This window comes from Heliangelus exortis, chromosome Z (assembly GCF_036169615.1).
Source record: "Heliangelus exortis chromosome Z, bHelExo1.hap1, whole genome shotgun sequence".
In the NCBI taxonomy this organism is placed as follows: Eukaryota; Metazoa; Chordata; class Aves; order Apodiformes; family Trochilidae; genus Heliangelus; species Heliangelus exortis.
Window position 1 is genome coordinate 72,263,683 of NC_092454.1, and position 14,753 is coordinate 72,278,435.

Consider the following 14,753-nt stretch of genomic DNA (forward strand, 5'->3'; position numbering starts at 1 on the left):
GGAACTGCATTATAATGCAATTCTATACTCTTCAGTAGGAAAAAATACATCACTCTTCATTTCAGTAGATGATATGCACTAGGTACTATCAAAAAGCTGAAGGACAGAAGACCATAAACTGAAAACCTAGAAATGTAGCAATTCATCAAGGCCAGAGGGAACACAAATGAGTTTCTGGGAATTTTAAGAACAAAATATATCTTAGAGGTACAAGGAGTAATGATATTGGTCTATTTTGAAATAAAAAATGCTTAATGTTTGGTTTAGGTTTTTTGGTTTTGGGGTTTTTTCTTTAATAGGGCTGGAAAACCACTTGCAAAAACAACTAAAATAAATTAATGGAAGAATTAACATGGTATAATGAGTTTCAGCAAAGGAAAGAATCCTCACTGATCTAAGCATCAGTAAACAACATCCTGACAACATTTATACTTCTAAAAGCATTAGAGCATCCTAATAAAAGCATTCTAATAAAAGCATTCTAATAAAAGCATTACAGCAACTCCTGAATCAGAAGTGCAGAGTAAAATGGTTTAAAGGCCTCAGAGAATGATCTTGGAGCCCAACTTCAAAATATCTGAATACCATTGATCACCTTGATCCATGACAATTTTGGACTGAAGTTTGGATACAGAGAGGTCAAAATTCTCTTTATGAAACATGAAGAGTCTGGAGAACTGCTGCTCTGTCTTTCAGTTTTATTCACTCCTTCAGACACTCTCAGGCTGGTAGCAGATACTGGTAAAAGTGAATAGAACTGTTCTAAGTATGATACAACCAATTTTGATAGTGTGCTTTGTTTTTCAGTGCCTGATAATAATTGTAATTACTCCTTTTCCTGGAGAGGTCTTAGGCTTGCAATCCAATAAAGTGCCATTCTGTTACTGCTAATCTTCAAGGCACACATGGAAATGGTGGTTTTGGAGGTTATTAGAAAGAGGAGAGAGAGAGACACTTGTTGTTGGCACTAGCTATTTATATTTGAAAGAAAAATGATCATGACTCTTTTGTTTGTCTTTGCTAACTATAGGTTCATCCTTCAACTAAGGTTGGGTTGGGTCTGGATCTTTAAAAATGAGGCTGGCCTTAGGCTGAGCCATGTGTGTGATTTATTCTGACCAAGGAGCTTCTTCCTTCTTTGAGACCACTTTTGGGGGCTGTGGAAGGAGAGAACACATTTCAGCTTGTGTTTATAGGACAGAACAACCAGAAAAACTATACCTGCAGCAAGCATCAACTCACTTAATGAACAGAGTAAATGCTTATCAGATGCTCTCTGATAATCATGAGAGCCCTTTGGTCTCCAGATCAGTTGAAGGTGCTGACCATGGCCTAAATGAAAGTAATAAATAAGCTGTGTCTGGGCTACTGAAGAATTACATTTCCCTCTGTGAATCTCTTAAAAAAAAAAAAAAAAAAAAAGAGAGAGAAAAAAAAAAGAAATAAATTAAGCAACATCTTCCAGAGCAGATTGACTTCTGTATATGGGGCAATCACAGCACTTAATGACTTGCATCTAAAGAGTCAACAAGGTGCCCAAAATCTGTAAAACTGTATTACTGTATTAATGGAAATCCATCAGGCATTTGAAATTGTGGTTTGTTTCTTTTGAGAAAGAAAGTCTGTAAGGTCACTGTCACATATTAACGTATTTACAATTTAAATACTGGGGTTTTTCCATCACTAAAACTCTGAAAGTATTGTATCAAAATTTCTCACCCAACAACCATTTTTCCACTGGGCTATGCAAGAGAATTCCCAGTTGTCCATGCATTCACTTTGAGACTGGTAAGCCCATTAAATGCTATTTCTACAGCATGACCTGACAGTCATTCCATATGAAACAATATATAATGTGGAAAATATGAGAGAAATTAAAGATAAATTTACTTTTTAAAAGGAGCTACTACTTAACATTTTTAAAGACTTCTTTTGTACTTGAAAGAGAGTAAGAAAGCCTTTGATTTTCTATATGCCATTTACAGAGGTTTAACTATATATCACACAAATGCTTCCAGTTTTTATCCAAATGTGCTGTTAAATTACCCATGTAATTATCCCAAGAGAAATCATTATACTTTTTTATTGTTAATTTCATTAACACTTTAGTGGGAAGAGTTTAGTTGTATTTAAATTCAGCTGTCACAGCCTTTATTAGTACAATTAAAGGGATCATTTCTGTATTATTCTAGAGGGTGTTCTTTTTGCGGGGGTGTTTAATTACTGAGTTAAAGCAACAACAGCAAGTTAATGGGAAAAAATGTAGGCAATAATCTATGGTCAGACTTGAAACAAAATACAATTGTCCCTGATCCCAGTAGTAAAATGTGTTTTAAAATACACTGCCATTAAAAAGAAATTACAACAGTTCTTTCTAAAATGGGTGACATGACATGACAGCTGTATATGCTTTAGCAAGTGCACCAATAACAGGCAGTGGCACTGCACTGAGTAATCAGATAAAATCTGTTACAGATATATCTTAAAGACAGTTATATTCAAATACCTGCTTACAGAGCCTTGTAAAGGCAAAGCAGAGATCACTTTTGATATACCACTATTACAACAACTTATTACTTCATCAATATATGCAGCACTGTTGCTTCCTTGCTTTGTGCATGCACTACAGCAGGCACCACACTTATGGACACTGAGACCAAAATCTGTTTAAACTGAGACCAAAATCACTATGCAATTGGCAAACCCTGCACAAAAATAGTGGAGAATACAGATCATAAATTAAAATTAATTTCCAGATACGAAGCTCGTAACTAAGACAGAGGGAAACAGAAGATCAGACCAGTTCTATGGAGAAATTCCTCGTAACAGATGAAGGTGAGACACTGTTCTCATCTGCCTCAAATTTTAAAGAGCAACTTTTATTATCTTGGTCATCCATATTTAGAAAAAGATGAAAATTAGGGAGACCAAGGAATTAGCAAATAGAAAAATCCAAGAAAATTCATATTCATTGCTCTTTGACAGTGTAAAATTAATTTTTATCTACTGGGAGTATATCAATTTAAGGATAATCTGGGGGAAAAAATTAATGGGGAGGTGTAAGACCTCTGACTAGACTTTCCTTTATTCCAGGGGATCCACAGAGTTTAAGGAAGAATGATGTGGACAAATTGTATGGAGATTTCATTCTTTGGCTTCTTATTATGGGTTTTTCCCATCAGTGCAAGCGAACAATCCAGTGTAAGTTGATTAAATAATAAAACCTTCTAAATCATTCCACTTTAAACATTTTATGACTTTCTGTCTACACTGCAGCACTTCAGCATAGCTGAGTCTGTGCTACAGATACCTTTTGTAGTAGAGGAAAGAACTGGAAAATCATGAAGAAAACACCTATTCATAATATACAAAAAATCTCTGTATTAATTTTTTTCTGTTAAAGCTTTTCTGCACATGTGTACAGAAATTTGTAACATTAAAACCATTCATATAATATATTTGTTATATTATATTTATATATTATATATATTTATGTAACTATATTTCTATATATTCTATAGTACATACATAATGTAATATTAAAACTTACCGTTGCAATCAAAACTTTGCCCTCATTTAAATGAATTTGTTACTGTATTAAAATGAGCAAAAGATGAAAACACTATCAGGTTTTTGGGTTTTTTTGCTTCCTAAATTGTAGAGTACTTACCTGAACACAAAGCAATTAAAAAAAAAACCCACAAAAAAACCCACATAAAGAAACCTCCAAAACATGCCAGCTTTGCGTTTTTCAACTAAATGAGAAAGACAAAATTTTAAGAATGTTTATAGATGTGTCTAGCTTAACAGTTTTGTGTTGGATGTGACTTTCACAGTCTGTTGGCAGTCTGCAGGAAAGCCATCACACCTGTTACTTGCTTGTTGATTAATGAGTCTTTCAACTCATCACCACCATCTGAGGAAGGGCCGTGGCCTCTCCAAGCTTCAGTGCTTTATTCGCCTTCCACTGTGGTCCCACCAAGGTATCTCCCATAAAGAAAATCACACCTGGTTAAGGCTAATGAAAACCTCAATATGTCATTTTCTAGACAAGTCAAAAAGCATGTAAAACCAGACAAAAGATGTATTCGAGCAACATGAATGCAGTTTTGTCATAACCTGTCAATCTGAAGACTAACAGAAAAAAGCTTCCTTCAATGACATTTTCCAGAGTCACCCATTAGAATGACAACTCTGAATTCCCTCTTTGCTACACCATGCAGGTTGCACAGTGGCTTTCCACTCTTCACCAAGACTGGATTTTGCTGGTAGACCCCAGCAAGAAGTTTACAAGGGGAGAAAAACAAAACAAAACCACAAAAAACCAAAAACACACAAACCAACAAATGAACAAAAAAATCCAACCCAACCCAACCAAAACAAAAAACGAAAAACCAAACCAAAATAAACAAAAACCCAACAACAACAAAACAGGTTTTCTGGGCCAGATTATCAGACACCCCCAAATCATGGTGTCCATGCAGAATTTAAGCTGACTACTCACATCACAGTATTTGTTAAGAGCACACATGAGGCTGTGTCTTCCAAACCCTACCATGACTGTAAAAATTTCAAGGGCAGTCATCCTTTTAGAGCAATTAGCTGTTGAATCAGGGTGAGCCAAGCAGGAGAGAGCAGAGTTCATCCCAGAAAGCCATGTGAGGGAAGCAATAAATTGTGGGAAAGCTGTAATTCTGAGAGTGTGGTTACAGCTGTGAGGGTCTGTTATCAGCACAGCCACAGCCATGACCAGTGCTTTGTGGTAGCAACAGCAAATATTTCCAGGTCAAGAGACAACATAGAGTTGTTGTCCATCTCCTTCAGAGGAAAAATAACAGGCATGCCACTGCCTAAGATGACTGGAAGGTAATCCAAATTAGCTCAGCAATTAATAAAGCTCAACCACCTCTCTGTGACTTTGCACATCAACAGCTGCTTTATGGTAGCTTTGTATCTTACCACCTCAAAACCTTAAAATCCAGTTGGAAGAGATAGGTTCTACCTTGGTTTTGCTACAGACTGATTTTGCTGTGTGGATGAAACCTTAAAGGTGACTTGCAGGACCAGATTTTCCATCTGTTTAACTTTGATATTAATACTTCCCCCTCTACCTTACAGGGGATTTGCATGTCTCAACTCATTACAGCCTGCAAAGAAACTGACATCCCTGTATGGAAATTGAATCACTCTGCCTTAGTAGCACTTTGCTGAAAATCCCTTATCTAAAAGAAGCAGAAAGAAGAACAATGGGTTGGTGGGTAAAACAGACTTTTAGCTTGTTGCCTTGCTTCCTGTGACCTCTTGCTTTGTAGCTGTTGCAAAAATGCCTATAGATGGGATGAGTGGCTTGCCACTGTGTGCAGGGCATGCATTAATATAAATTTAGAGCTTTTGTACACACTTGTGATCACTATGTATCTATTAAGAATGAGAACTTGGATCAGCAAGACTCAGAAAGAGGAAGAACAGAACAGGTGAAATGACAAACATGACTATCTCCACTTGAGTGTCCTTACTGAGCAACAGGGTACAAGGCAGAGTTGAGAGGAAAGTAAATTATATACAGCTGAAAGGAAGTATCTGTTTTTAAGGGAAGTCAGCCAGGATGCCAATCACCAGGTTAATTAGTGACAGAACACGATAGTGACAAAAGAACATAGATAATGACAAAACATGAGTGTCATGCTTCCAAAATAATTTGTGGTTGCAGTATATTTATGAAGAAGAGATGCATACTTTTTAAGAAACAAAAAAAAACAGTGAATCCTAACAATAAATGTATATATGCATTGTTAACATTAATACATTGCATTTACTTGGTATTTTTTACATGAATGCACATAAGAATGTGGAAAAATGCTGCCTAACTCTAAATGGGGAAACCAAGATACAGTGAGATAGAAGAAAGGGGTTTAGCTCACAGGACTGTGCTCTAGCCAATAGACTGTGCTTGACACACGTTTGAATGCAAAACATGCATCAGAAATACATTTTTTTTTAATTACTTTTTTTCTAGAGGCCAGGTTTGAGCAAGGGAAATGGCAACAAATTAGAATGATGCCATATTGAAGCAATTTTATATTTGTTACTTCAAAGAGAGCTTTCATATCCTCAACAGGCAAAGGACTCATCACAATGGAGTTCCAAGTACCAAAAAGGAGCTCGCATTAAATAAGGTTAACTGGGATACAGCAGCCTCTTCCTTTTTTCAGTCTCTTTTGTTGGAGAATGATGTTTTATGTATACAATTCACCAACGTGACTGCAGGAGAGACAGGCTGCTAACAAGCAGTGAAGGGGTACACCTTGGTGGCTGGAGTGGAATTCAAGCAGTGACACGGGGTGCAGCCTTCCCTCTCCCTGACCAAGCTGCATTCTGCCACCAAGGCTTTACAGCTGCCAGGCAGGGAACTAAGCCTCCTCCTGACAGATCCTTTAAGGTCAGAGTACAGTTTCATTAGCCATGTCAGAAGAGGATAAGCAGATGGAGGATAATCCCTTTTGCTGACGGATGTGACATATACCTTGTTATTGACCAATCCATTTAGGGAAAAGGGTCCTCACTTACCCAGAAAGGTCAAAATCAGATTTTCCTCAAAAATCACAGTGAGGAGGGTCTCAACCTGATCGAGCAGGGGGTGTACAACAGTGAATTAATATCTTTCACCTGCTTCTTTGGATACAGGAACAATGAGACACCATCTCTCATAGTCTCCCATGCATATTATAAATCCTGTTTCCACATGCATTTTAAGGGCATCCATTATAATCTCACCAAGCAGGTGGTGACTGCTGCAGTATTAATAGCAACCCCAGCTCCTCACCAACACATTATTAATAGCTGACTTGTAGCTGTAACAACAACATGGATTCCCAGTATCCAGCAATTTGGAGACAAAAGGGCTGGGAGCATCTGAAGCTTAGGAGAAGGACTTGACTAACACATCCAAAAGTACACCAGACATCACACTGTCACCCTCTGCCATGTGGATGCAGTCTCTGTCTTGTCATCATGCCAGTAGCTGCTCTTCCACCATTTGTTTCTTCTACAGAGCAAATTGTTAGAGAACTTCCTACCTTGTCATATTCTGGGTATTTTCACTCGTTTCTCAGACTTGGACCTTGGTAAAGTTTCATTAAAAAAAAAAAAAAAAAAAAAAAAAAATTGCAGAAAACAAAGCACATGTAGTTTGCTGACATCCTTTCCAATTTCAAAACTACATAATATATTTTTCCATGTGTTGATAAACTAGATTTTAAAAGAGCATTTTTCTGGATATCTAGATAATCAACAACACAATGAATATAAACATTTTCTATAAATAGTTCACCATATGGCTACCATTCTCAACAGATGGTGTCTGTGTATCCACTAGAATATACAAGAGCTATGCAGATTTTTGCCCTGCAATCATTCAAAATCCTAAGCAAGATTTTTAAAATTAATTTTGGTTTTATTAAGCCCAATCAATGGCAAAACATATAATTTCTTCACCTAGCTCTACTATGGGCAAAAAGTGCCTCAACTATATTAACCAATCTATCTGCAAAAGGCAAACAGACAGTCCTCACCCAATGCAATCAGAAGGGTTTCAAAAAAGACACATCAGGTCCCAGGGCATCTTCACCTTAAACCAGAAAGCTGTTATACTCTTTATTTTCCTAAAAAGCAGTTTCATTTGCAGACAGCCCAGTAGTTTGTCAGACTGAGAGCAGTCTGGACTATGTTAGAAAAATTCTGGAATACGAAAACTGTGAGTTTGTGCACATTTTGTAGCAAATGTTACTAAAACACCTACTTTTTAAACCCAGTTTTAGCAGCAAACAAACTTATTAATTTGCTATATATTCCCTATTGTTTATTTTGCTATAAACAATTCCAGGTTTTCTACTCTGCTTTGAGAGGCTGCTCAGTTGTGAATATTTATTGAAGACAGACATTACTGGAATTAAACCCATATCACTGTGCAAATCCTTTCTGGAAAGCTCTTCCTGATCTACATTTTATCTGTTGGAGATCATCTCTTAATTTCCAGCCAAGACATTTTTCATGGCATTTCTTATCCACTTGAATAAATACCCTAACCCTGCCCTGGTACCAGTGCTCTATGGCACTTCTCTGAAGAACAGATGAAGGAATCTCATCCTCTCCTCCTGAGAAAAGGAAATTGCCACAATACTGGGGAAGAGGTTCATGTGATGAAGACTTGTCTGAGTTCTTTCTCATGATTAGAGTGAATGGGATGTGCTTATTTTCTATAGGAAAGCACTTGATGCACCTGAAAGCACTGCAACAGGAAGGTCAAACCCCAAACTCCAGCAAAATACCAGTCTGGGATGTGAACTGGGTTAGGATTAGATGGATACAAGGGCATGGTGTGATAGAATGAGGGGGTTGATGATTTCAAACTGGAAGAGGGGATATTTAGATTGGATATCAGGAAGAAATCCTTTGTTGTGAGGGTGCTGAGCCCCTGGGTGCCCCCAGAAGCTGTGGCTGCCCCATCCCTGGCAGTGCCCAAGGTTGGATGGGGCTTGGAGCCCCCTGGGCTGGGGGAGGGGTCCCTGGATTGTCCAGGTGGGACTGGAGGAGCTTTAAGGTCCCCTCCAACCCAAACCCTTCCATGATTCCTTGCTGATTAAGTCAAGGAGCATTAATTATGGTTGCCTCATCCCTGGAAGCTTTCATGGACACCTTGGATGGGGCTTGGAGCACCCTGGGCTGGGGGAGGGGTCCCTGACCATGGCAGGGTTGGGGTGATTAGATGATGTTTAATGTCCCTTCCAACTCAATCCAGTCTGGCATTCTATGGACAAGTTGCTGAGATATTTCTCTGAAAGTAAATTATCAAAAATATTTAGCTGGCACATCAGTATTAAGGCAAGTACATAAAAAATAAGGGTAATGTATGCTACCATGCCTTGCATTTGTGCCTCAACCTTGACAACACAGCAGTAGCTTTTTGGCTGCTTTTCTTTTTTCCCACTCTGTCTCACCAGCAGGTGAGCTGGGGCTGTGCAAGAGAACAGGAGGTGGCACAGCTGGGACAGCTGCCCCAAAATGACCAACGAGATATTTGATACTATATAAATGTTGTGTTGAGCAACAAAAGCTGGGGACAGGAGGAGGAAGAAGGGATATTTGGGATTTCAGTTGCCTGACCAATTAACCACTAGATGTGCTGGAGCTCTGCTTTCCAGCAAGGGAGTGGATATCTCTCTGGCAGTGCAAACACTGAATTAATTCCTTGGCTTTGCTTCCATGGACTGTTCTATTTCACTTAATAAGCTGTCTTCATCTGAATCTGTTTTCTCACCTTTGCTCCTCCAGTTCTCCCTCTTATCTCATTGTGTGGGGGGTGAGTGACCAGCCAAGTGGACACTTAGCTGCTGGCTGAGGTCAGGTCACTGCAGTCACTGAAGTATTTTCAAATGTGATCTTACACACAGAGATAGTGGACAGTCAGTCAAACAAAAAAAAAAAACACACACACAAAAAAAAGGAGATGATGGCTGAATAAAATCAACTGCAGAAACAGTTCAACATACTGATTTAGAATTTTTTTTTTTCCTCTGTGAGCAGGATAGTGATTAAATGTTGAGATACGTGTGAACTAAACAAAAACTAAAAGTACATGGTCTGGTTGTTTTTTGTATGCATTAGGGGTAAGAAAGTCCCACTTGGCAGGGAAATATCTGAGGATAGAGAAGTGTGTTACAAGATTCAAAAAAGCAGCACAGCATGTATCAGTGTAAATATACAGGACATTTTTTAAAACTAGGTTTAATGGAGTATTGTAAATTAGCTGATTGTTGATCTTATTTTTAAAAGATATTACTTCAAGTAGAACTGAAAAATGTTTTTTTTCTTGCAGCTCAAGAAAAATTAAAAATAGAAAGAGTCAAAAGTAAAGCTAGAAAGGGAAGGAATCCATTTATATATCCAAAGCAAAGATAAGCAAAACTTCTTTACAGTTTCTAAAGGTATAAACTGTAAATAGAGATGAATGTCAAGTTTTCTATGTGACTGCTTAATGCTCAGCTTTAATAGGCTTTTCCTGATAGCATTCCACATTTAAGAACCTATAAATAAAATAATAACCATAGCCACCCACAACTTTAATTTGAAAAATTACCTGAACACTTTCATGTTGAGAATCATAGAAATGTGTGACTTAGATTCACATGCTTATGTGGAGCCAACAATGAGAAGTCCACAACGATTCATTCCCTTTTTAACCAGCTCTAGAAGCCTTTTACTTTCCCCTAACCACCAACCAATTAATTTGCCCACCACTTGCTGGCTCTGGGACAAGGCTCCCATAACCCCCTCCCAGGTAACTCAGTCATTAACTAGGTTAGGGGAGCATTTCCCTTGTAAATGAGTCCCCTAAGCATTTTTAGTTTTTTTCCACCAAAGAGAGAGCAGGGTATACTTATTTTACTTTGCGTGCAACAGATAGTATTTCTCTTAAATATATCAAAAAGGAAATAGGCCCCAATATCACTGTGAACAGGTAAAAACATTTTTGCCTGTACAGAAGAAAGTGATTAGTGAAAGCTCTGGCATCTGTTAAAGAAAGGAGTAATTACAATATGATGCCAGCCCACATTATAAATTGGCAGTTCTGACTCTTTTCAAGTACTGGTCCTTAATTTTCCTTAACTCAGATGAGGAAGAGCACACTGGAAACAGAATGGGTCCATCATAAACAGGAGGTAAAAATGACCATGGACCCATTCTTCTTGAACCTTAACTCCTCAGCTCAAGTAAAGCAGAGATTTATGCAGCTGGAGGAAGAGGGATGAAAAATCACCTGAAGTTGGGGCTCACTTGAGTTAGTGCAGAGCTTTCTTGAGAAGGCATGAGGGTCTCCTGAGTAGATTTACTCCAGCTATGGTAAAAATTAAGTCAGGTAAAGACAAGCTGTGCTGGAGTTGCTGGTTGCTATGACAGATACTGAATTAGCAGTTCTACTTAATGATCACAATGGGTTTAAATGGTCTGTAAAGCAGAGTGGTTTAAATAATAAATCCATGAGCTAATCATTAATGGCTTGCATAATGTCACTTCTAGGTGAGAATTTCCATGTAGAAGGGCAGTGAATGGAGACATTTTCAGATGAGGAAGGATGACAACAATTGGGGCACTTATTAAATAATAGTAATAAGAAAAGATGCAACAATAGATGATACTACAAAGGCATGAAATACAGAGAAGGACAGGGAAGGCATATACACGAGTTCTTTCTGAACTCTATAAAGAGATGAAAAGAAAAAATAAAAGTGTTTCAAGATAACAGAGAACATGAAGTGTCTACCAGAAATGTTCCCTCTGCAAGTCACAGCAATCCTCTACACTCCCTTCAGCTCAGATTGATGACATTGGCATTGAAGAGAAGTTCAAGAATCAGCTTGAGACTAAAACTTTCTATTAGAATCTTTCCAAAGGCCAAACTACTTTATTTTTAATGCAGGGAGAAGTCTTAGCAATCACTGGGAGAATTATCAAATCAGAAAAATTAGGACTGAATTGTCTCTGCCATTTAACATAAAAATAACACTTCTGATCCAGATCAAAAAGTCCATGAAATTCCATCTCCTGTCATGTGGTGGGTAAGAGAGGACATCAAGAAGAGAATTTAATGGTACATTTTTACCAGCATCATTTTTGTTGCAATTGCATTAAAATTTCAAAAAACAGCTATTTGGATGGGTAAAGAATGAATCACAGCAAATTTAAAAAAAAAAAACCACTAGAAATAGATTGTACAAATATTTTATATAAGAAATGAAGTAAGAATTAAATGCTTAAGACCAACTGCTAGAGATAAATTGAGAAAATGGCATAAAAACATGACAACATTTTTGACATGTATATTCACACACTTTTGAAATTGTCACTCATTTCTAAATAGAGAAACAGTTCAGTCTAAAAGATGAATGATATGACCATATTAAATATCAGCAGGAGGATTCAGAATCAGAAGGGAATATTAAAATTCTTAGTTTGCAGAATATAACTTTTCCAGCTTTCACAGGATGTAAATGACATATTTGGGAAAAACATCCATTTTCCACCTACAATTTTCTGAATATAACAACTACCAACTCTGCATAAAATACAACTGCTTATCAATTAAGCAGTTAAGATTTACTTATTTTAATATTTCAACACTTTTAAACAAACTCCATCAGTTAAAAAGTGCAAAGGAAACATTATTTCTAGCTCCACTTGTCATGCCCCATCTGAACTGAAGACTCATTACAACTTGAGTAAATATCCCCTAAGTTTTCTGCTCTACAGCTGAAATCTCCCTGAGCACTACAGATTGGAAGAAGTTACTAATTTATTTTCAAAGCACAATTTAAGGGCAATGGAAAAATATATTCAGGTTTGAGACAGAAAGGAAATATCAGGCTTCTCAAAATAGGTATTAAAAACCATCTCTGTGTCAATCAAGTGCAGTAGACAGTAAGCATATCCATCCTAAAACTGCATATCTTAAATAAATATATAATTTATTTTATGAATTTCACTGGTAAAATCTTTGTGTGATGACTACTACAAAGTAAAAAAAGACAACAGGGAAGAGCAATTATTTGCCAAAATCCCATTACCTGTGTGCCAGCAGCACCCTGAAGGTCATCTTGTTCTGTCCCAAATAACTTGGCAGCAAGTTTGACCAATCCCAGTTCCATTCAGTAATGGTTGACTGTTGATACATGGCAAGAAGCTATTGTTAGTTATTAATCAGTGTTAATATGATCAGTAAATTAAAGCTCCAGCTGTGATTTACTAACCAAGAAGGAGGGGGGTCTAGAACAAGGACTCAGACAGATGATATCAATCATGTCCACAGAAGAAGGTTTTTATCCCAATAAGATAGCAATTAATTTATAAATTCATTTGGGGATGGAGCCATTATTTATAAAAAGATAAATCAATTTTTTGAACCGTTATTCTTCCAACTGTTTATGGCATTCTGCCCAATCACTTTGTCTGAGAGGTTGACTCTTTGTTTGAAAAGCAAAATAATTGGCATCTCTATATGTAACAGCATTTTAAATTTTCTGCTGTCAGCAAAAAGTTTGTCGTGAAAAACCTGGTAGAGCTGGAATCCAAGACATAACCTGTATTGTAATTACAGTGATGGTTTACTTGTCTATAATTTAGTAAGGCACCCCAGCCACCAGATGGTTATTATAAACAGCAGTAAGCCTAGACAGTATGAACAGTATCACTCCATTTTGCTTATTTAATAAATAAAACCAATCTAAAATAATGGTGGGCAGACAGAAGTCCAGACACAGCATTCTTGTGTTAACAACACAGGAAGTCCTGTTGCATAAAATTAATTGTCAATAATGGTCAAGTAGTGACTTCAATTCAATAAACTTGGGAGGAAATACTTTGAAAATTATTATTCTAACATTGAAGTAGCACTGAATAGTTTTGGGTTTGTTTTAAAGAAACAAAAAGCAAGTCAAAACAACAGAAATAATCCTGGATAAGGAAAGTACATCTTGCATTGCATCTTTCTCTTCTTACAGACAGCACTTGACTCTTCTGGGAGAGCAGAATCAGTGCAATACCTCCCTTCCCATCTTTATTTTATTCCCTTCCCTCTTAATCTAATTTTCTCCCTAACCCTCGTCGTAGCCATGCACTTAAATGTAATGTAGAAAAATAAAGGTGGATACAGAGTCAGAAGGAGAGACAAGGGTAACTAAAGGAAGAATAATATAGTATGAAAGTGGAATGTGCATAAAGAAGTGGCAGAGAACACTTGAAAAACAGTAAATAAGGAAAAAGAGCCAACTGAGAGACCAGTGGGAGTAGAACACAGGGGACAAAACAGGCAACTGTTCTGTACTCAACATTGAATTAAAAATAAATAAATACAGAATCAGTACTTGTAAAATCAGGAGGGGTTAAAAAAAAAAAAGAAAAGAAAAAAAAAAAGCTAAACACATCCAGTAGCAATAGTCACAAAAAAACCCAAAAAACGAATATTTATAAGTGTACCAGATATAATTCAGTTCACCAGACTGATCCATTCTGTGAAAAAATAAAGGATTAGTTTGAAAAAAAGTCTCTGCAGGAAAAGAAAATAATTTCCTTCTAGTATTTTACTTCATTGATACTGTTGAGTTGCTTAGCCTAGGCTTCATCTTATTAGACAACAGAGGAGCAGCAGCACTGGCAGAGATTGAGGTGTCAGGACAAATTGATAAAATCAAGAGCAACAAGTTCCTAGGACCAGATGGTGATTATTCAAGATTTTTACAGGAATGTAAGAATGAAGTGGCTGAATTGTTAACATAAATGACACACTTCCTAGAACCAGCTACTGAACTAGAGGGTGGAAGGTAGGAAATTTACATGTCGAGAATAAAGATGCTAGGGTTGATCTTAAAAACAGCAGTTCAGTGGTCTTTGTTTCAGGGGTAGTGGAATTCACAGGAATTATGATTAAGCACCTTGCTAAATTTGACAAAATAGGGACAATTTAGAAAAACTTCAGAAGAGAAAAGTCAGCTACTTTTTATGTATTATATATATATATTTTTTTTTTTTACATATATGTACACATAATTATTTTTATATCAACAAAAAATAAATGGAAACTTTATTACAAATCAACTTCCAGAAAGCTAATGAAATAAGTTATATTAAGAAATCTTCCACTGAGGAAGCTAAGAGACTCTGTAGTGCAAATGTTCTCCTGTCTTGTTATAAGTTATATTTAA

General features: G+C 36.9%; 1 protein-coding gene across 3 annotated transcripts in view; it reads right to left on the bottom strand.

The window, feature by feature from the left end:
- Positions 1-14,753, bottom strand: part of KIAA0825 (KIAA0825 ortholog) — a 232,423-nt gene that overhangs the window by 95,388 nt on the left and 122,282 nt on the right. For 2 of the 3 annotated variants that reach the window (XM_071731888.1, XM_071731887.1), the window contains one exon: positions 12,621-12,715. The exons of the other annotated variant lie outside the window; for it this stretch is intronic. In XM_071731888.1, the coding sequence (XP_071587989.1) occupies positions 12,621-12,715 (95 nt within the window). The remainder of the gene's footprint in view (positions 1-12,620; positions 12,716-14,753) is intronic. 3 annotated transcript variants of the gene reach the window in all.